Source organism: Typopeltis vanoorti, chromosome 7 (genome assembly GCF_054136105.1).
Source record: "Typopeltis vanoorti isolate ZY-2024b chromosome 7, IOZ_Tvanoo_1.0, whole genome shotgun sequence".
Taxonomy (NCBI): domain Eukaryota; kingdom Metazoa; phylum Arthropoda; class Arachnida; order Uropygi; family Thelyphonidae; genus Typopeltis; species Typopeltis vanoorti.
Genome location: NC_143555.1, coordinates 80,350,180 through 80,372,226, shown reverse-complemented (window position 1 = coordinate 80,372,226; position 22,047 = coordinate 80,350,180). Strand labels below are relative to the sequence as shown.

Below are 22,047 nucleotides of genomic sequence, written 5' to 3'. Positions count from 1 at the left end.
TGTTTGCATTTGCACGTTTTCATGTTGTTTTATGTTCTTTATGGTTCCTGCCAATCTATTTTTTTATCTCAATGTATGATTTCCTGCCATTTCCTTTGTTCTTTTTCCTTTGAATAATGGCAGGAAAAAGAACAAAGGAAATAACAATTTACTTTATTATTTCCCACAATTTTCTTTGTTCTATTTTCACAATTTCTTTCATTCTATTTCTACCATTTCCTTTGTTATTTCAAGCTATTTCAATGGTCTCTAGGGGTTCACTATAGTGAACATCTACTGTAGCTGGAGGCATTAAAGTGGTAAAGAGAATGCAATTTCAGATTGGAATTATGAAGGGCAAATGTTGCACATCCTCGTGACTGCTCATTTTAACAAGTAGTGCACAACTACGCATGCATGTGAGAAGCAATGCAAAGAGCCTTCATAACTTAGTCATCACTGATGGCACCCTTTGACTGGAAAGAAATTAGTTTAATTCCCACTGCATGAGAAGAAAATTTAAGTGCTTTTTCAACTAAAAGTGAGTTAAGCCTTACAGAGGTAGCAAAGTTTTTATCCCTTTTGCAAACAAACAAACTTCTTGTGATTTGGTGTGGTTAGAATTATGATCAAAGGTCAACTAAGGCTATTAAAGCCAGCTAGTTGATACAAAAATCTATAGGAATAATATACAGTACCTGCTACTATAATCCCGGTGGTAAGTGTGGATAAGATTAAAATGTGGCAAAAAACATGCTAGCTCAACAAGTACATGGGAAAAGGATAAAACACACTGCAAATAGCTCAGCACATGTTTTGCTTCTATATGTGTGTTAGATATTGCTATATTATAATTACCTCATTACACTGCCAGAGAAGATCATCACACTGACGAATTTCACTCTGTTTTCCACACTGACATTTCTGCTTACTCTGCTTATTACAAGGTGGACATTTTCCTAGAAAATAAATATGTCATTAGTAATTTTGCAGTTTTAAGTAATTAAATCAACTTACAGTTAATAAGGATACTTAAATATATACAATTTATGTTTTAACCAAATAAAAGTCCACAATTCAAAAAAAAAAAAAAAAAAAAATATATATATATATATATATATATATATATATGAGCCTTCACAGCTCAGTTGGTATAGACGAAGCCCTTTGGTTGGAAAGACCTGGGTTCGATTCCCGTCAGTGACGTGAGGAACCTTCATCTGGTCTCTTTGGACAAAAGATAAGTTAGCCAGTCTCATACATAGGTAGGGGTTTTTCTCCCCCAGAACAGGCAAACTGGCCCACAGTCACAGGACACTCCTGGAATAGGATTGAATTATCTATTCTGTGGAATTTCTGGCTTCAAATTCATAATAGGCCACAAAGGCCTAATACATAAAGGAAAAAGGTATATATATATTTTTTTTTTCACTCCCACAAAATTCAAATAATGATTTTAAGTAACATCAAATCATATAATTAACGTTGAATTAGTGTACTATCACCTTTCCAGCTAATGACCACACATATCTACAGACAGAATACTTCGTGAAATGATGGTAGTCTGCACTGGCCACTGGCTAGTAAGTGGTAACTTCTGACCAATAACTCATCTTGAAGCTAAATATGAACACTGGTATTCTGGATACTCCCATATACTACAAGCTTTCGAATTAATGTTAAACATCACACAATCAAATATGATTTTTATTAAGTGATATTATTCAGACAATTCATGTGTTAATGTATGTAGTTTACATTTCTTGAATTAGTGCATGCTAATTACAATTTGATAATAATGTATACTTCTGGCCATATTGAATTATTAAAGAAAGAAAGAAAGAATGTTTTTATTGTTACATAGCAAAAAATGGAGTTGCAATAATCCTCAATAAGGAATGGAGAAAAGAGTAATCAAGTGAGTAAAATAAAGCAGCATACTGATAATGGTAAAACTTGAAGCAAAACTAAGAAATATAATAGTAATACAAGTGCACATGCCTACCAGCAACCAGAGTAATGACGAAGTTGAAAGAATATATGCAGATACTGAGTATTTGATAAATCTTGCCAAAGGTGAAGACAATCTCATTGTCATAAGTGATTGGAATGCAGTCACTGAAGAAGGAAAAGATGGAAGAGAGGTAGGAAAATATGGACTTGGATAGTGAAATGACAAAGGCAATAGGCTTCCAGAGTTCTGCCACCAATTTCATCTGATAATCACTAATACTTGATTTAAAGTACCAAAAAAAAGAAGGTATACTTGGAAAATGGCCGGCCTGATTGGCTGAGGTATCTGCTCTCTAGCCAGCAGACTGCAGGTGCGAGTCCCACTGTGGGCATTGATGTTTGTGATTGTCTATGAAAATACTAGTGGTGGTGGGGCAGTAGATGGTGTTTGTTTAGTCGGTGGAGACAGAGTTGTGGAGTAGGTGCCCTCCCTCGATGAGTCTTTAGACTCCCTGGAGGTATCACATAATAATAATAAATGCAAGGGGATATCAGAAGGCATCAACTAGATTATAACAAGAAATGGATATAAAAATAAAGTAAAATCATGCAAAGGTTACCCTGGAGCTGATGTAGACAGTGATCCCAATTTGGTTTTATTGAAATATAATTTGAAATTCAAAAAACTGTCAGAAGAGAGTAGAAAGTGGGCCTATTTTAAGGATATAATCATCAGAGCAGCCAATGATTGCATAAGAGTAAAAAAAACAGGTTAAAAAAACTTTGGATCACCCAAGACATTCTAAACCTAATAGATAAAACAAGAAAATACAAAACCTCTTTATATGAAGAAACTAAGGAAAAATATAAACAACTCAACAATATGATAAATAGAAGATGCCAAGAAGCAAGAACAAAGGTATACAGAGAAGTGCAAAGAAATAGATTTAATCAAGGCTGGGAGAATTGATAAAGCATATTCATGGGAGATAGTTAATGGTCATCTAGAGCAGTAGTGTCCAAACGTTTGGCCGTGAGGGGCCACATTGGGTACTGCAGCACTGTTCAGTGGGCCGTAGTAATAAAAAACTCTAGAACTAGATATATGAGTTTTATTGAAAGCAGATAAAAACTGATTACAGAGTATGTGAGATTAAATTATCGTATATTAATGACAATGAACACTATCAGCAAATTCTCATATTTTTATGACAAATTATAATAAAGCCATTAATGTGAATGATGTAACTGTGTTTTTAAAATCTTATTAAACTCAGGTTCAAATTTTGAAATGCTAATTACAAGTAGCAATTTCAAATGTTCATCAGATAAATTTGCCCTGTATTTTGACCTGATATATTTCATTCAGGAAAAAGTTTGTTCGCAAAGATACGTTGTCCCAAAAATAGAGATAAATTTACAATTTATCTCTATTTTTAAGCTGGAGATTTATTTACAAGATAAATTTAAATTTACAAGTTGGAGGCTTAATGGATTTTTTTACAACACTCAAAAAGAATTAAAATAGAATTTAATACTTCCTATATTTCGTCCTAGTCACTAGGACATCTACGGGGATTACAAAAACCATTAATGTAACATATACACAAATAACAAACAATACTAAGCCCAACCACGTGGGTGACACTAAAGTCCTATCTAGGTAGAGCGCCCTCTAAGGGCAGTAGTAGGTAGCCTGGAATGTAAGGTGGGAACTCTGGTGATGAGTGTTTCCCAAATCTTCGGAAGCTTAATGCAACCGTATTTATTGAGATTTAGTTGGTTTTTGAGAGCTGCTGCTGCTTCTAAGAAAAGTCTCTCTTTCTTGAATTTGCTGTGGTGGAGCATGGTGGTTTTCTTCCATGATACCCTGTGGGTGGTGTCCAAAACATGGTCAGCCAAGCCTGAATGGCCATAGTTGTGTTTGAAGATGTAAGACTTGTGTTCCTCTAGACGGATGGATGCTGATCTGCCTGTCTGTCCAAAGTACGCTGGACAGACAGGCAGATCAGCGTACTTTGGACAGACATGCAGATCAGCATCCATCCGTCTAGAGGAACACAAGTCTTACATCTTCAAACACAACCATGGCCATTCAGGCTTGGCTGACCATGTTTTGGACACCACCCACAGGGTATCATGGAAGAAAACCACCATGCTCCACCACAGCAAATTCAAGAAAGAGAGACTTTTCTTAGAAGCAGCAGCAGCTCTCAAAAACCAACCAAATCTCAATAAATGCGGTTGCATTAAGCTTCCGAAGATTTGGGAAACACTCATCACCAGAGTTCCCACCTTACATTCCAGGCCACCTACTACTGCCCTTAGAGGGCGCTCTACCTAGATAGGACTTTAGTGTCACCCACGTGGTTGGGCTTAGTATTGTTTGTTATTTGTGTATATGTTACATTAATTGTTTTTGTAATCCCCGTAGATGTCCTAGTGACTAGGACGAAATATAGGAAGTATTAAATTCTATTTTAATTCTTTTTGAGTGTTGTAAAAATTCTATTAAGCCTCCAACATGATGTCCTCACAGTACTTAAGCCTCTACACACGTAAATTTACAAGCAAATTTCTTCAAATTTGGGAACTACTCAGAGTTCAAAAATTTATAAAAATCAATCAAGTTTCCTTCCTTGTATTTATCTTTAATATGTTCATTTGCCTGAAGTTCAATAATTTCCATTTGAAGTTGACTTGGGACATCAGTAACAACACAGTCAAATGGATTTTGAAACAATCTTATTTCCCTAGCATTGGCATCCAAATCAGCAAATCGCTTCTGAAATTGTTGTTTAAGATCTGAAATAACTAAATTTGCGAACGAGAAAGGAAATTCTGCTTCACACTTTTTATGCAATTCTGCATAGTATGGCATATGAGCAAAGTTACAATTTTTCGCCTGGCTTTCAGAAGTATCAACTTTGCTCTGAATGCCTTGATATGAGATAATAAATCACAAACTAAGTTATTTTCACCCTGCAACTTTAAATTCAAATTATTTATGTAGTTCACCAGATCTACAAAAAATGCCAATTTCCAAACCCACTCGGTATCTGATAAAAGTGGTTTGTAACGGTTTTTCTTGGTAAGAAATATATCAATTTCATTCCTGAGATGGAAAACCTTTCCACAGCTAAGCCAGCAAACTGCAGTATAATATGTCAAGTCAACACACTCAGAATCACATTCCTCGAGAAAACACCTAAACTGGTGATGATTAAGTGCATGAGAGCGAATGAAATTTACCATAGAAATAACAGGTTTCAAGACACAGCTCATATCAATGTATTTTCCACAAAGGAATATACATTGATATAAGAATATACATTGGTGGATAACACAGTGAAAAAACGTTGGTTTTGATATTTCTGCATCCTCACAAGCTTTTGTGATTTGCCCAACCAACCCCATTTTTATACCAGACATGTTTTTTCCTCCATCAACTGTCACACATTGCAGACGATTCCAGTCCCAAATTATATTTTGTTAGTGTTTTTTGAATTTCTTTGAAGATATCTTCTCCTGTTGTAGTACCATGCATGCTGCGAAATTACGCTAATTCCTGTGTGACATTAAGTTCATCGTCAATGCCACGTAAAAATACTACGAGTTGCGAGGTATTAAAAACATCAGTTCATTCATCCAGCATAAGAGAATACCGACTAAAACATTGTGCTTTGCCTACAACTTGCTGGATAATATTATTTCCCATATTTTCGACCCGACGAGCAATAGTATTTGACAAAAGACTTATTATTTTAAAAATATTAAGTTTTTCTGGGCATAACTCGGTCACTGCTTCCATCATACATTCTTCGATGATATTGCCATCGATGAATGGTTTTCCTTTTTTGGCCAACACATAAGCAACCTTGTAGCTTACCAAGGCTAAGGCTTCATTTTCTGAGTTTCTTTCGTAAATAAGCCTTGCTAAGAACGCAAACAATGACATAATGATTCAAATTTATCTGAACGCTCCTTTTTCTCTAAATTGCGAAAACGTTGAAGTGTGTTTTGTTTCATAGTGGCGGCGTATATTGTATTCTTTCAACATAGCAACAGTGTCTTTACAAATGAGACATACAGCTTTATCCTTTGAGTTCGATTGTATGAAGAAGTACTTTACGCCACATTCTTCATTAAACACACGGCATTCATGATCAACTTTTCTTTTTCTCATCCATGTTAACCCTATAAAAGAGAATAAATTTATAAATAATTATAAAAAATTTTCAGCTGCCAATCCTTTTTTTCCCATCTTCGATGCCCTTTTATTTCCCTGTCGCCAGGGCCTTGCAGAATAAATTTATAAATAATTATAAAATTTTTTATTTATTTAAAAAAAATTTTTTGTAAAAAATACCAAAAAAAATCTTATCATGACAATTTCTATACCTAAACTGATACTTTTTTTTGAAATAGCTGAATTCATTTTTTTCCATTCGGGAAACAATTTGTTTAAATTTTTGCAAGTCGTTAGTTTTTCAACCGAATATATACCGACAATTTACATGTAACTTTGTTTTAATTTCGTATAACTTCGAGTTTTTTGTCAATGAATACAGATCGGGAAATTTTGTTTTTATTTTGTTTTTTGCTCGTTAGTTCATTTTAACCGTATTTTTATTGACTTTTTTAAGTGTTGTTATTTCGTGCGACATAAATTTTTTTTGTTGATAAAAAAGTTTATTCGAATGTAACTTTTTTTATTTCGTTTTGAATTCTTTAAAATTTTTTTTCTTTGTTAGTCCATTTTAACCGACCTTTTACAGTCAAAAAGACCATAACTTGGATTACGGTTACTTTTTGCTATTCGGGAATATATTTTTAACACAAGTTTAATTAATGCATTTGAAATCTATCAACACCCCATGTTTTTTTTTGTGGATTCATATTGAAAAATTAGTCCAACTGGCGGGCCATATAAAATCATATCGCAGGCCATAGTTTGGAGTCCCCTGATCTAGAGGAAGCATTATTAAATTGTAGAACCAAGGTAAGGAGGGTTAATCAAGTAGGAGTTATATGGATGAGTAATATGATTAAGTGTGAACTGCAGAAGAAGAAAATGCTGTGGAGGGTACATAAGGAGAAGAGTGACCAGCAAATTCATGAACAGTACAAGACTCAGGCAAGAAAGGTGACCAGCATGGCGAGAAAGATAAAATCAGATTACGAGAAGAAACTAGCCAAGCAGGCCAAAGGAAATCCCAAAGAGTTCTTTTGTTATGTGATGTTGGTTACGAGTGATGATAATCACAAGGTGACAGAAGCAGATAAAATAGTTGAGTTATGAGTGACCACTTTGCATGAGTATATCATTTAAGTGAGATTACTGATGCAACATATGCGAGAGACACTAATGTGGAAATGGAGGTGGATGAACTGGAGGTTCTTAGGATAATGCAGAATTTCAATGTAAATACAGCTGTGAGATTAGATTGGATATCAGCTTGAGTTTTGCAAGAATGTGCAGGGGAAATTGTAATGCCACTGAGTAGGGTCTTTAAATCTCAGTTCTGGTAGAATTTTAAGAAGTGTGGAAAGAGAGCAAAATAATTCCCTCACATAAGGGAGGTTCTAAGACAGCAATAGTAAATTATAGACCAATCAGTATCTCAGGTGTGGTGATAAAAGTACTGAAAAAATTGGCCAAAAAGAGAATTCAAAAAGAGGTGGATAAGAATATGATGCTGTATGAGGTGCAACATGGCTTTATGAAGGATTGGTCATGCTTTAGTGATTTACTAACTTTTTATAATGAGTGACAGCTGAGTTAGATAGAGGAAATGGCTACATGATGATTCTGCAAAGGCATTTGACCTAATGCCACATGAAACTCTTTTACACAAATCAGAACAAATAGTGATGGATATGGCACTGGTTATGTGGATAAGAGAATGGCTGCTGGACAGATATCAGAAAGCGGTAGATGGAGAAGCAGAATCCAGGTGAAAGCTGGTGACTAGTGATGTGCTGCAAGGTTCAATGATAGAACCACCACTGTTTATTTTGTACATAAATGATACAGGAAATAACTGGAAAGGAAATATTCTGTTGTTTGGTAATGATGTGAAATTAGAGTAATAGTTATACAAGGCAATTTGGAGAGCTTGCAGGATAATTTAAATAGGCTGTCAGTATGGACAAAATATAATGGGTATCAGTTTAATGTGGAGAAATGTAAAGTTATGCATTTTGGGATAAATAGATTACAGGCACCACATTGATGGAACTGTACTCCAGGAAACAGATGAAGCCAGAGATTTAGGGAAGGTGGTAGACAGAAAGTTAAAGTTAGAGGACATATTGCTAAGGTGACCCTTAAGATTACTATGGCTACTCTAGAACACACTAACATGTAGAGATACAGAATTTGTTATTCCTCTTTATAAGGCCTTGATATGTTCACATCTGGATTTCATGCTCAGATCTGGTTTCCTGGGGATGAGAAAGCAGTGGAGACGATTCTGAGATGAGTAACCAAGATGGTGAATGGTCTATGGAATGTTCCCTATGAGGATAGATTGAGGGTGTGTGGACTGCAGAAATTGATGCATAGGAGAAAAAGAGGGAATATGATAGCAACATTTATGTTGCTTAAAGAGTTCTATAGGATTGATGCAGGGGAAATGTTTCAGCTCTTGCCTAGAGGGGCCAGAACAAGAAGTCATCCCTGGAAGTTGAATAAAGGTGTGGTTAGTAGGGGTGAGGACTAGATTTTTTGCTTAGAGAATTTTGAATGAGTGGAATCTATTGCCAGTCAGTTGTGAGTGCTTTGTCTGTTAATGGGTTCAAGGAGAGGTATGATAGATTATGTGGATAGTTTAGATCTCCTGTGATGAGTCTTCAGATTCCATGGAAGTGCCTGTACAATAATAGTAATAATAATAATAATAATATAACATTATAAAAGGAATGAGCCAGTAGAACAAAACAAAAGCATAATTATGAAAAATAAAAATGAGAGCATTCTTATAGATAAGGAAGAAATTTTTTGAGGATGGAAAGAAGTGCCTAGAAGAACTCTAAAAAGGAAAATTTCTAGACAAATGAGGCCATAAAGATGAATCAAGGCTTAATGCAGAAGAAATTGGCATAACCATATTGGCTTCAACAGCAATTTGGCTACATGCCTGAGTGATCGATGACAGATGCTATCTTTGGGTTACGGCAGATGATGGAAAAGTTTTGAGAGAAACAATGGGAGCTACATCTGGTGTTTATTGATCTGGAGAAAGCATACGATAGAGTGCCAAGGCAGGAAGTCTAGAGGTGTCTGAGGGAGAAGAAGGTACCGGAGAAATATGTCAAGCTGGTGCAGGAGACGTACAGAAATGTGAAGACAAGAGTTCGGACCTGCTTGGGAGAGAGTAAAAGTTTTCAAGTGACAGTTGGATTGCATCAAGGGTCAGCATTAAGTCCATTCCTGTTTAATATTGTGATGGAGGTGGTGAGAGAAGATGCACTTGGACAATGTTGTATGCACGATGTCATCACTGAGAACAGCGATTCTATATAAGTGGGACAAGCTGCAGAAGAAAAAGAAGAAGATATTACAAGATGAATCTGAATGATGTTAAATGAACTGTCTTTTAAAAAGGCACCAGGTGTTGATAACATTCCCTCAGAATTAATAAAATCTTCAGGAAGTAACTAAATTGTACTTATTCAAGATCATAAAGGATATATATGAAACTGGAATCATTCTCAAAGACTTTACATAATGCTCTGTCTTTCCCATTCTTAAAATAAATAATGAAAACAAGTCTGAAAATCATTGATATTCAGATAATATTACATGCTTCACAAATATCACTAAAAGTTATACAAAAAAAGATTAACAAATAAGGCCAAAGATTATCAGTAATGACTAGTTTAAGTTCGAAAAACAACAAAAAACAAGAGATGCAATCCTAGCTCTTAGAACAATTATAGAAAGAAGATTTCAGAAGATAAAAATACTCTGTAGTTTACCTCGACCTGAGAAAGCCTTAGATAGTCTTGACTGGAACCAAATGTGTCATGTCTTAAAAAGAATAAAGGTAGATTGGAGAGATAGAAGACTCATTTAATCTCTACAAGCACCAAAAAGCCAAAATAGAAACGATAAAAAGCAAGGATATGTAGAGGTGTAAGACAAGGCGTTTTCTTTCTCCAATACTATTTAATCTCTACATTGAAGAAGCAAATAACAAATTAACAGAACTAATAGAAAGAGGAATTAAATTAAAATAAATGGAACTGAAATTAACTGGCTATGATTTGCTGATGATACAGCACTGATTACTGATAATGAAGACAAACTCAAATCCACCCTGAAAAAAGATGGAAGAAATTTTATCACAGTACAACCTACAAATCAATTAAAAGAAAACTAAACTACTAATCACAAGTAAAGGGAATTGAATGAAAATAAACTTGGAAATAAATAACAACACAATACAACAGGTAACTTCCTAATATCTTTGGGAGTCTCATCACAGAAGATGGAAGAACAAGCAAAAATAAGCTTGTTAAAAAAAAGGCATTCTACAATATAAGAAGCATTTTTACTAGTAAAGGACTCAGCATTCAACTAAAAAATGAGACTGGTGAAAACATATGTAAGGAACAGAGCATCACATGGTTGTGAGGCTTGAACTTTAAAAAAAAACAAGGACAACAAAAGTTGGAGACATTTGAACTTTGGTACTGGAGAAGGATGATGAGAATTAATTGGATAGAAAGAAAGACTAATGAAGAAATCCTAAAAAATGGTCCAAGAAGAGCAGTTACTATTGAACTCAAACAATGTGGTTCAATAGTAAGAGAAGAAAAAGCCTAATTGGACCCCACCTGAGGCATGAGGACTGCTTAGAGAAATGGTGGAGGGGACAGTACAAGGAAAGAAACCAAGAGGCAGACCAAGAATCTCCTATATAAAGAACTTAATAATAAAAGCTATTCAAGAAATAAAAGGAGAGTACATGATAGGATGCCTATGACGTACTGCTGCCAACAACAAATTTTCGGATTAACATCCCAAAGGAGAAGAAAAATAATTCTCTTTAAATAAGCAAAACTTTAAAAGAGCACAGCAGTTTAAAGACTCGTCTGCATGAAAATTCAGTTTTATTTCAAACTATCCCTGACATTAATTAAAAAATATGAATACTGTTTACAGAAAAGTAACATAAGAAAAGTGTCAAGTCATTTGTATATGCCAAAAATCTATGTAGTGGTCATATACTAAACAAATTCTAAGCTGTTCATGGATAATTATCTAATAAGTTTCCAAGAAGGAAAAAAAAATGCCTGTCAACTCTCATCAAGTGTTTGCTATATGAGGGTCAAAATATATCCAGGTGAGAATATTTTGTAAAACAAACTACTAACAATATCAAAGAGGCAGTAATCACCTGAAAGAAGGTGATAATTCAGCTGTGAGTATATGCTGATCAAGTACAATTTATTTATTTTTTTAATTTATTACAATAAAATAGATGCAATGAAAAGGAAAAACATATATTTGAAAAACCTTCATATAAATGGAACTTACTTCTTATATGGGGGTGCTTAAGGGTCAAAGCTGTATAACTGAGAGGAGACCTCCACATAGCCTTTAAAGGAATGCGGAGAACCGACCAAGGCTTCTGACCTAATGTCCAATCCTCACCTTCTCGTGGTGCACCCTGTTGGGTATCTACTTTGATACTGAACGAACGAGGATGGGCTGGCAATTTGGGATTTAGCCGACCAAATTGTATTCTTATTGGTTAAACCAAAATAAAAAATGATGGTACAACATGACAAAATTTCATGCCGGCTGGGGCGTCGCCCGGTTAAACAAGGCCCCCGTTGTTTTCGCTAGGGAACCAGGGCGAACATCGAAAAGTCAGCTACTGGAACAAATCTGAAAACAAACCCCAACTCAACATCACCAGAGTTAAAGATCGGTACTATCAATGTAAGAAGCCTGAATGGCAAAGAAATGGAGCTAGCTGAGGAATTAGATAAGTACCAGATCGACATAATAGGGGTGACTGAAACAAAAAAGACCAAAACTGGTGAGATCTTTCTGAGCAATAAATACAAAATGTTATATTCAGGCAATAACAATCAAGGAAAAGAAGGAGTAGCCATAGTATTCAACACAAAATACGAGGCTAATCTTCTTGAATGGCAGTCAGTCTCAAGTAGAGTAATGTGGGCAAATATGAGAATGGGGAACTGGACAATGAGACTTATTTGAGCCTATGGTCCCACAGAAGGTTCTACTAAGGTAAAAGTGGAGGAATTTTTTGATGCTTTAGAAAAAGCAACTGACACAATGAAAAAGGAAAAGTTGGTCCTTGTTGGGGATCTAAATAGTAGAGTAGGAAATGATTGTGAGACATACAAAAATATTTTGGGAAAATTTGGAGAAAAGAGCAAAGCTAATAATAATGGCAAATATCGGTTGGATTTCTGCTCAGGACATGGACTGGTTATTACTAACACCATGTTCCAACATAAAAATGTGCACAAATTCACATGGAGAGAAGAGGCTAGGAATAAGAAAAATCTCATTGACTATGTTATTGTTGATAGTGATGTTTTCTCCCTGGTGCAGGACACCAGAGTGTACAGAGGATTTGAAATTGGAAGTGATAACTATTTAGTCTTGAGCAGGATAAAATTGAATTTCATATTGAAAAGAATAACATGTAAGAAAGTTTTAAAGCGAATAAAAGTTGAGCAGCTCTCAGATGTAAACTGTAGACTAAAATACAGAAATATTATTGAAAAGAAAATGAAAGAGTTTGAGAACAGGAATCAAACCTTGGAGATTCAGTGGCAAACTCTGAAGGAAACATTGATTGATTCTGCCAGAGAGGCATGTGGTGAGGTGGTGTGCAAAGATAAAAAAATCAGAACTCCCTGGTGGACACGGGAAGTTAAAGAGGCAGTGAAGGAAAAGAAGAAAGCATATCAAAAGTTCCTGGCAAATAAGTCAGCTTTTACTCTTACAGAATACAGAGACAAATGTAAGAAAGCTAAACAGTGTGTAAAACTAGCTAAACAAAAGTCATGGGAGGACTTTGGCAAGAATATAGAAAATAAATATCAAGAAGGTGGCAAAATATTCTGGAGGTTGTTGAAGAAGCTTAGGAATGGAGGAAAGAGTGCTGTAAAAGGAATTAGAGATGATAAAGGTGAAATGAAAACAGGAGAAAAAGATATCCTTGAAGTATGGAGTAATTACTTTGAAAAACTGCTAAATGAAACAAGCAGTGATGACAGCACAGTGATAAAAAACACTGACCAGGCATGCAGTCAGGAATACATATCCATACTTGAAGTAGAAAAAGCCATCAAAGGCTTGAAATGTGGAAAGGCAGCAGGAGTAGATGATATTCGACCAGAAATGCTGAAGTATGGTGGTATAAGAGTCTTACAGTGGCTGCACTGCATAGTTCAGAAAGCCTGGACAGAGGGACGATTTCCCGATGATTGGAGTAGAGCTCTCATAGTACCCATATATAAAAAGGGAAATAAAACTGAATGTGAGAATTACAGAGGTATTTCCCTACTGAGTGTTCCTGGCAAGATCTATGCAAGTATACTTGAGAAACGGTTGAGAAGAATTGTGGAAGAAAAGCTTGGTGAAGAACAAGCTGGATTCAGGCCAAATAGAGGCTGTCAGGATCAGATCTTCACTTTACGACAAATAGTCGAGAAAGCATAGGAATATAACAAAGATCTGTATTTAAGTTTTGTCGATTTGGAAAAGGCATATGACAAGGTGCCAAGAGAGAAGCTATTCAATACGCTGCAGTTATATGGTGTCAATGGGGCATTATATCAAGCAATACTTAGTCTTTATTTGAGTTGTGAGTCAGCAGTTAGAATTGAAGGAAGTACAGGAAGATGATTTAATGTTAAATCTGGTGTGAGACAAGGATGTACATTATCCCCTCTGTTATTCATTATCTATATGGATCACATTATGAAGGAATGTGGTATTAAAGCTGATATCAAAATTGGAGATGTTAATGTCAGCTCTTTGCTTTATGCGGATGATGTTATACTTCTAAATAAATCCGCTACAAGTCTGCAAGATTCTCTGACTAAATTGAATAGCTGTTGTAATAGATATGGTATGAAGGTCAGCAATAAAAAGACAAAGACAATGAAAATAGGCAGAATCATTGAAAATGTCAACTGTGTTGTGAATGGAGAACCTGTGGAACAAGTAAAACATTTCAGCTACTTAGGCACAATTTTTACTGAAGATGGTAAACTAAATATAGAAATAGACAACAGAATCAGCAAAGCTGGTATCGTGGGAAGTCAATTGAATAAATTCATATGGAATAAGAAAGAAATTAGTCGGAACACTAAATTAGCTGTATACAAGACTGTGTTCAAACCAATTTTAACTTATGGATCTGAGAGCTGGGTCAGAAGTAAAACATTTGACCAAAGACTAGAGACCGCAGATATGAGAGTCCTGAGAAAGATTAGAGGCGTGAACAGATGGCATCAATGGCAATATCATATTAAAAATGAGGATATTAGGAAAGAACTTGACATTATCAGCATCCAGGAATGCGTTAGCAGAGCTAATCTCAGATGGTATGGTCACTTAAATAGAATGGGAGAGGAAAGATTAGCAAAACAAGTGTTCTCTGCCAGGTTGGCAGGAAAACGACCCAGAGGAAGACCAAGATATAGGTGGATTGATACGGTACAAAGTGCCTTAGACGATAGAAATATAAGATCTGATAATGTTGGAGTCTTGACAAGTAACAGACTGATTTGGAGGAAAATTGTAGATAGGAAGTTAGTAATGATGTAATTTTTTCATGTAGTACTGTCATATCCTGTACACCCCTTGAGGGTACATGGCAGGAATTTGATGATGATGATGACTTCTTATATGTTCAGTATGTTCAGTTTTTACAGTATTACAATTATTACATTATTATCCTTTTATTTATTTATTTTAATATCAACTCCACACACAAGAGGACTCAAGACATAACATAACACAACATGATAGGTGCCATGTGTGGACAAGTGATTACAGAGAAGAAAGGAATCCATTATTGTGATTTTTGAAGAGTCAGGAGTTGTATTAATTGGGGGAAAAGTATGGGAGGTTTCCAAAGAACAGATGCATATGAAATGAAGGAAGAGGATGAGAAGAGAGTTTGGAGCCAAATGGTACATTGATGTTTATCAGGAGCTGTGTGCATTCATACATGATTAGGGGAAAGTGAAGGAATAGTGATGGCCAATTCAGCAAAGTAGTGTCCATGGAAATACTTATAGAAAAGTATAATGCAGAAACATAGCATTTAAGGGAAAGCAAATGGATACTATTAAGCATTCTGAGAGAGGTTTTTGGTATACTACCACCCTAAATGTAAGAACAATATTCTAAGGTTGGGCAGATTTAGAATGAAAAAGAATACAAATCTTTTTTTTTTTTTTGGAGGCTGAAGTGTTCAAGTGAATTATTATCAAAAGTGAGGAATGGTGAGCTATGGTCTTTCTTTTGGATAATAAGCAAGACTGTGTTTTGGCACTTTTAAAATTCACAAAATTATCTTCACTTGAGAATGACAAGAAGATCAGTATTTAAAGCATTGGCCTTAGAAAATCTTGAAGCTTGAGTCATCTGAACACTGCAAAGTTTGTGAATAAAGAATAAGAATGGAGTGTATTGTCATCAGCGAAAGCTATGGATATGATTGGATATTACTGAGAGATCACTGATAAATAAGGAGGCAGTGTAGATAACTCAGAGCTTTGGGATATTCTGGCATTGATATAAAAATCAGATAAAAGGGAATCATCCAACATGACATAAATGACAAAGAGGAAGCTAGCAATTGACTCAATGGCAGGAGTGAGACCATAAGCTGGAAGCTTGGCAAAAAGGCTGTGATACCAAACTTAGCCAAATGCCTTAGAAGTATCAAAAATGATGACAACATGAGTTTCTCCAAATCTTTCCATGGTCTATCTCCTAAGGTGGGTAAGGTCAGTGAGGAGATCTACTGTAAAATGAGAACAATGAAATCTGTATTGTGATCACTAAGCAATGGGTCTCCAGTCAAAAAAGAAACTGGTTATTGATGACCATCTTGTCCAGCATTTCAGAAAGTAATGACATGAGGACAATAGGACAAGAAGTTCAGTGGTAGAGTTTTCATCTCCCTTTTAACAGATAAGCTGGATAAGTGCTTGCTTCTGTGCTGTTGTGATGTCAGATGAGTAGGACAGCTTGAAAAGGTGATACAGGATGGGTGTTAGTTCTGGTGCACAAGCTCTTAGTAGAAATGGAAGAATATTATCTGGGCCAGAAACTTATTAATATTGAGGATACTTAGCATTTTTTTTTTTTTTTTTTTTTTGATTTCCTTCTGTCAAGAGATCAGAGGAGGCATGATGTGGGAGGGGGGATAGTTTCATAGAATAACAGGAAAGATATGCTTTGATTGTCTATACAAGAGTTTGGAAAGGCTAATGTCAATAGGTCTCTTATCTTTAGATGTTGGCATTTTCCATTACAATAAGAGAGAAATGGAAATGCAGTAGGGGAAGCTTTACCTAACAGTATCTGCAAGAGACTAGAAGGCCTCGAGTGCCATTTGAGCAGAGGGAAAGCTTAGTGGGCAGCTGGCCCTTGAATAGTCTGATTAAGATTTGTTGATGATTTATTTTTACAGCTGTTATAGAATGCAAGGTAAGTAAGATGCTGGAATTTTTAACTTCAGCCACTGAATGTACACTGAATTTTTAATGTGGACTGCTTTGGCACATTTGTTCTAAAACTAAATAAGGATCATGGGATTTAAAGTGCAGTGGAAAATAAAGGCTCATTCCAGTAAGAATAATATCAGTTGTTTGATCGAAGCAAATTGGAAGACCATGGAAGAGGCAAAGAAATCTTGAAGATCATCCTATTAGCCAATGTTGTGCCATAGAATAAAAGACTGAGATTGGCTGGGAGAAGGATGATTTCTAGATAACGAAATGTGGGCAAGGTTATGGTCAGAGATGCCAAGAGGAGAGCTAACAACAATGATGTATTTGGAGGAAAAGTGGTTAAGAAATGGTCCTAGGTGTTCGGAGATGTTGTGGACAATTTGTGTTATATCATTATTGACAGCAAACAATTCTACTTCTCTAACAGCTTGGTCAGTAAAGTTAGAGAAGGGAAGCCAGTGTGAATTATGCATGTTGAAATTGTTGAAATCTTCCAAGAAAGATTTACTCACTGTTTAGGTTATTAGACTATATGTGATCAACTATCAGAGATAGTTTAATTAGATATTAAAATAGTAAATCTTGTTCTGAATTTAAATTTTATTTTTATATTTTGTTATAAAAATATAACAAAATTTATTATATTTAAATTTTTTTATTATTTTAAATTTAAATTATCCATGACTAACAACTGTTCATTTGTAATTTTTAATATCCTTGAAGAGCTTTTCAACAAAACCTTGAATATTTTTCAATACAACTTACTGCATTATTTTATTACATACCACAACAATGTACATAAGCAGTCAAATGATGGTGAATGCTTGGCTGCTGAAGTGCAAAAATGAATGAAAATGGAAAAGTAGAGGATTCTTGTATGAATTCCAAATGTTATAATTTACAGTGATTAGGATCAGTGACTGGTAATTCATAGTGAAGAATCTATGAAGACAAATACATATGTGTTGGAGCAATTACTTATAATTATGAAAATAATACTTGATGTTTCGACCTCTGTATCAAGGTCATCATCAGGAAAACATACATATACACAGGACACAAGCTACATGACACTACACAAAAGTAAGATAAAAGTAAATGTTTTGTTAATCATTTACCTTAGCCTGACTTCTAAACCTCTGATATTTCACCAAATGATCACTTCATAGTGAAAGTGAACATGAAGTGATCACATGAATTAGTTAGTTGGTTGATTTCAGTTTTATTGGTGCAAGGACAGCAAAGGTCATACTGCACCAAAGCAAAGGTTACAGCAGTACAAAGGTGTTAATAAATAGTCATAAAGGGATAAATTAGTAAATAATATGTATGTACAAAAAATTAAGTTAAGCAATGCAATGTCTACATATAAATGGAATTTATAATCAAGCATGTTTATATAAATTAATTCTTTGTAAAAAGTTAAAAGCATCATGTAAATTGTCTGAGTCTGATAGCATCTCTTAAAGCATATATGGCTCAGCCAGATAAGTAAAAATTTCATTCTTCTCTCATGTGAAATGCTGACACTCCACCAGAATATGACAAATGGTAAGATATATGCTGCATTTTTCTCATTCACTCACACACACAGCTGCTCATTATCTGTTAGTAAATAATAATCTGAAGATGAGTGTGACCTATGCAGAGCTTAGCAAGAACAACTTCCTCTGTTCTGTTTCTATGTTGACTAGCCTGCCAATGCTTAATATCATGCAATTTCCTTGTAAGTGCTTCCTGCCATGATGACTGCCACTGGGCAATTAGCTTTGATCTTATGAAATGCCTGTAGTATGTATAGGGAACTGTTGAAAAGTATGAGCTGATTTAGCAATAGCATCTGCAGTTTTATTTCCCTTAATTCCAATGTGGATGGCAATCCAGAACAACCAAACATCGAATGTGAAGATGTTCATTTTGTACAACAGTTGTAACACCTCACAAAGCACTAGATGTAGATTATACACAGGAGAGGAGATAGTCTGTAAAGAACTCAAAGAGTCTGCATAAATTACACACTTTTGGTAGTGGGTCTCTTTTATATGCACAAGTGCAAACTGAATGGCATGCAACTCTGCTATATAATTTCTGCAATCGAGTGGGCTCTGGTTGGAGATAGTAAAATCAGAAAACACAGCAGCACAGCCAACAGAGATCTCTGATCTTGAATCATCTGGATGCTCTGGTAGAGACTTTACCAGATAGTAAAGTCTCTACCAGAAATATACTAAAAATAAAGTCTCTACTTATAACTAAGATGAAAAGCCAAACGGCTATTTTTTTTCTGGCGAAGTTGATCAGTTAATGGGATAAAAATCCCTTATTGTTTTTTTTTTTTGGTGTGGCACTACCAAGTGGTCACTTACGCTTGGATACGCTGACAGTTCGTCGGCATGAAACGTTCAGATCGTAGTTTTCGATCGTTGTTTCGCTTACTGGCTGAAAAACAATAAGGGATTTTTATCCCATTAACCAAAGTCTCTACTTATTTTTAGGGCATAATTAAGAGACAACTGCTTCCATCTAAGTGATAAAGTTGATTCATTTGCTTCAACATAAAGGCTTTGAGTGGCCAGTGGGAAAGGCACAGTAGGTATCTGCATACCCTGATGATGGATGGGGACCAAACCATCGCAGGTTACTCTGCCTTGCCAAACCATAGGCTTCAAACCCATAATCTAGCTCTGAACATATAAGCACATGATAAAGATGAAGCAATGAAGATCAATCTGCATCCCAATCAGTAGAAGATAGAGTGTGAAGAAGACGATTCAATGCTCTGTTGCACTTTTCCTTTAGCTGAAGTTTTCTGTTCAAGATGAGTCCCAAGAGCTTGGTTTCTGTTGCTACTGGAAAAACATTTCATCTCATTCTTAATAAAGGATCTGGGTGAAGAGGCATTCCTGCTGAAAATCTGAACCCATTACTAAAAGCCCATGAAGAGATATGATTGATCGATTGTTGAAGTTGTCTTTCAATTACCCTCATGTTACATGAGTGACAGTAAACGGTGAAGTCATCAACATATTGAATACTACCTACAGAGGGAGGAAGCTATTTACTGACTGAGTTAACTTTGATAGCAAAAATGTGTCTCACACTTAAGACAGGGCCTTGGTGATAAGCTTTTTCCACATCAAAGAATACTGAAACCAGATGTTCTTGTTTCAGGAATGCATCTTGTATACAAGTTTCTAAACGGACCAAACAGTTCAAAATTAAACAATGTCTATGAAAGCGACATTGTATTAGAGAAAAGATTGTTGCTTTCTAAATAACAAAGTATGGCATTAACCATTTTCTCTATAGGCTAATAATTGTTTGTTTGTGTTGGATCCTTTCCTGGTTTTGGGATAGCAATGACAACTGACTTATCCCAAGAATCCAGAAACTCTTCCTGTGTAAGTATTCTGTTATGTATTAAGAGAAGGTGATCCATAGAAGATGACGGCAGATGTTTCATCATTTCATAATGGACATGCTGCACTGGAATGAAAAAAAAAAGAGTTCCTCCCTAACAAATGGCTGATTGTGGTTCTAACCCTTTGGTAGGAAAATTTAACTGCTGCTATTTCGCTTGTTGCTCTTTCAATATTAAAAATTCAGGGGAATATGAACCTGTTGCTGAGTTTCTGACAAAATGTTCTCCCAAAGAGTCTGCAACAGCTTTGAGATCAGTAACAACACATCCATATGGTGTAAGGTAAAATGAAAGGTAGATATAGTGGGTTCTGTATCTACCTTTCATTTTCCAGATTTTATCCTATACAATTTTTTCAGTGGTTTCAATAGCTAAAATGGATCCAAGATTGTTTTTTAATCTGATGTCTCACATAATGTGCTTTGGGCTAAGCATGTTTAAAAGCTATTAAGTTTGATATAATGGAATATCTACAAAATTCTAGGTTCCACCAAAGCTTTTGCATAGAGTGGGAATTGAGATGATGTTTTTGAAATTGCAGCTGTTGCTGCCTGGACAATATAATCTGTTACATATACTCTTTCATTGATAGGTGTTTGAATGACTGTATCAGCATTAAATTTGGCAAGATGGTAAAATGCATTCCACTCAGATTGATCCATTTTCCACATGAAGGATCCATGTAGGAAAGCATGGTTCTTGTGAAGACACTGGGCAAAGAACATGAAAATAATTGCTTTTTTTTTTTTTTTTTGCAAAGAACAAGAAAAATTATTGCTTTTTTTGTGCAAAGAACAGGGAAATTATCAGTTTTTTTGTGCAAAGAACAGGGAAATTATCAGTTTTTTTGTCCAAAGAACAGGAAAACGACCGCTTCCACATATGTTGTGTTCGACATCTCGTTGTGAGCAGTGGAAAAATGACAGGAGAGCAGATTGTAAGATCTATTCCAAAATATGAGCAAATAGGTATACGGAACAAAGTTTTGAGTCTGTTATTCAAGAGAGAGAGAGAGGTCATTATTGTCAAGGATTCATTCACTGATACAACTTCATCCACTTGTGCTGGCACTACCCACAGAGTGTAGTGCCCATTACAGTCACCCATAAGAAGTATGGGCGAAGGTAGTCACAATACAAAAGTATCAAATTCCATCTCATTTATCTTATAACAGAGTGGTGAATAAATTGAACATACTAAAAATCCCACACATTAGCAAATATTGCTTCTAGAGCAGTATTAAGCTGGACATGATGGAAAGGAGAATGGCTGATCTAGTAATAGGACAATCACCATTAGCAGGAAGATCTCCAGTTCTGTCCTTGCATACAACAGCAAAATTTCTTAAGGCAGGGTTCTCACTAGGTTTTAAATGTTTCCTATAGACAGAAACAGAAAGGCTTAATATCACTGATATTCTGGAAAAACTCACAACAATTCCATTGTAAAAATTTTCATATTGTTTTGATTTTATAGACTGGTCCAATTTTCAGGAGGTTGATGGCTTACCTTTATCAGGTTTATATTTATCAACTGATTTCAGGAAGTGCGGTTGGCCAGTGTCCATGTCTTCCTCTGGAAGACATGGACACTGGTGGTTTATCTTTAAGTGATGTACTCATCAAATGGAACCATTTCTGGAGTTGTTTCTGGAGAAAGACCATATATCACAAGATCAATGCATTCAACAGAAAAGTACTCATGCAAGTCATAAAGTTCAGGTATGGTGAGATAGATATATGAGTTTGAATTGCTGTTAACATTTTCCTAACTGCCACCTTCTCAATAAAAGGATCTTAGGATAGGTGTGGTGGTGACCAACTTCATTTTTGCATCCTGATACGATATATTTTGTTCTGATTTAATATTTTGTATTTCTTTTTCATCTTTCCACTTCTGACATGTACAGGAATAAGTTGAATGATCCCTCTGCCAGTTGACTCATG

At 35.4% G+C, this 22,047-nt stretch overlaps 1 protein-coding gene across 1 annotated transcript in view; it reads right to left on the bottom strand.

Moving 5' to 3' along the window:
- Nucleotides 1-22,047, bottom strand: part of LOC150104807 (NF-X1-type zinc finger protein NFXL1-like) — a 307,000-nt gene that overhangs the window by 152,634 nt on the left and 132,319 nt on the right. The window contains exon 8 of the mRNA XM_090395984.1: nt 838-938. Within this exon, the coding sequence (XP_090252110.1) occupies nt 838-938 (101 nt within the window). The remainder of the gene's footprint in view (nt 1-837; nt 939-22,047) is intronic.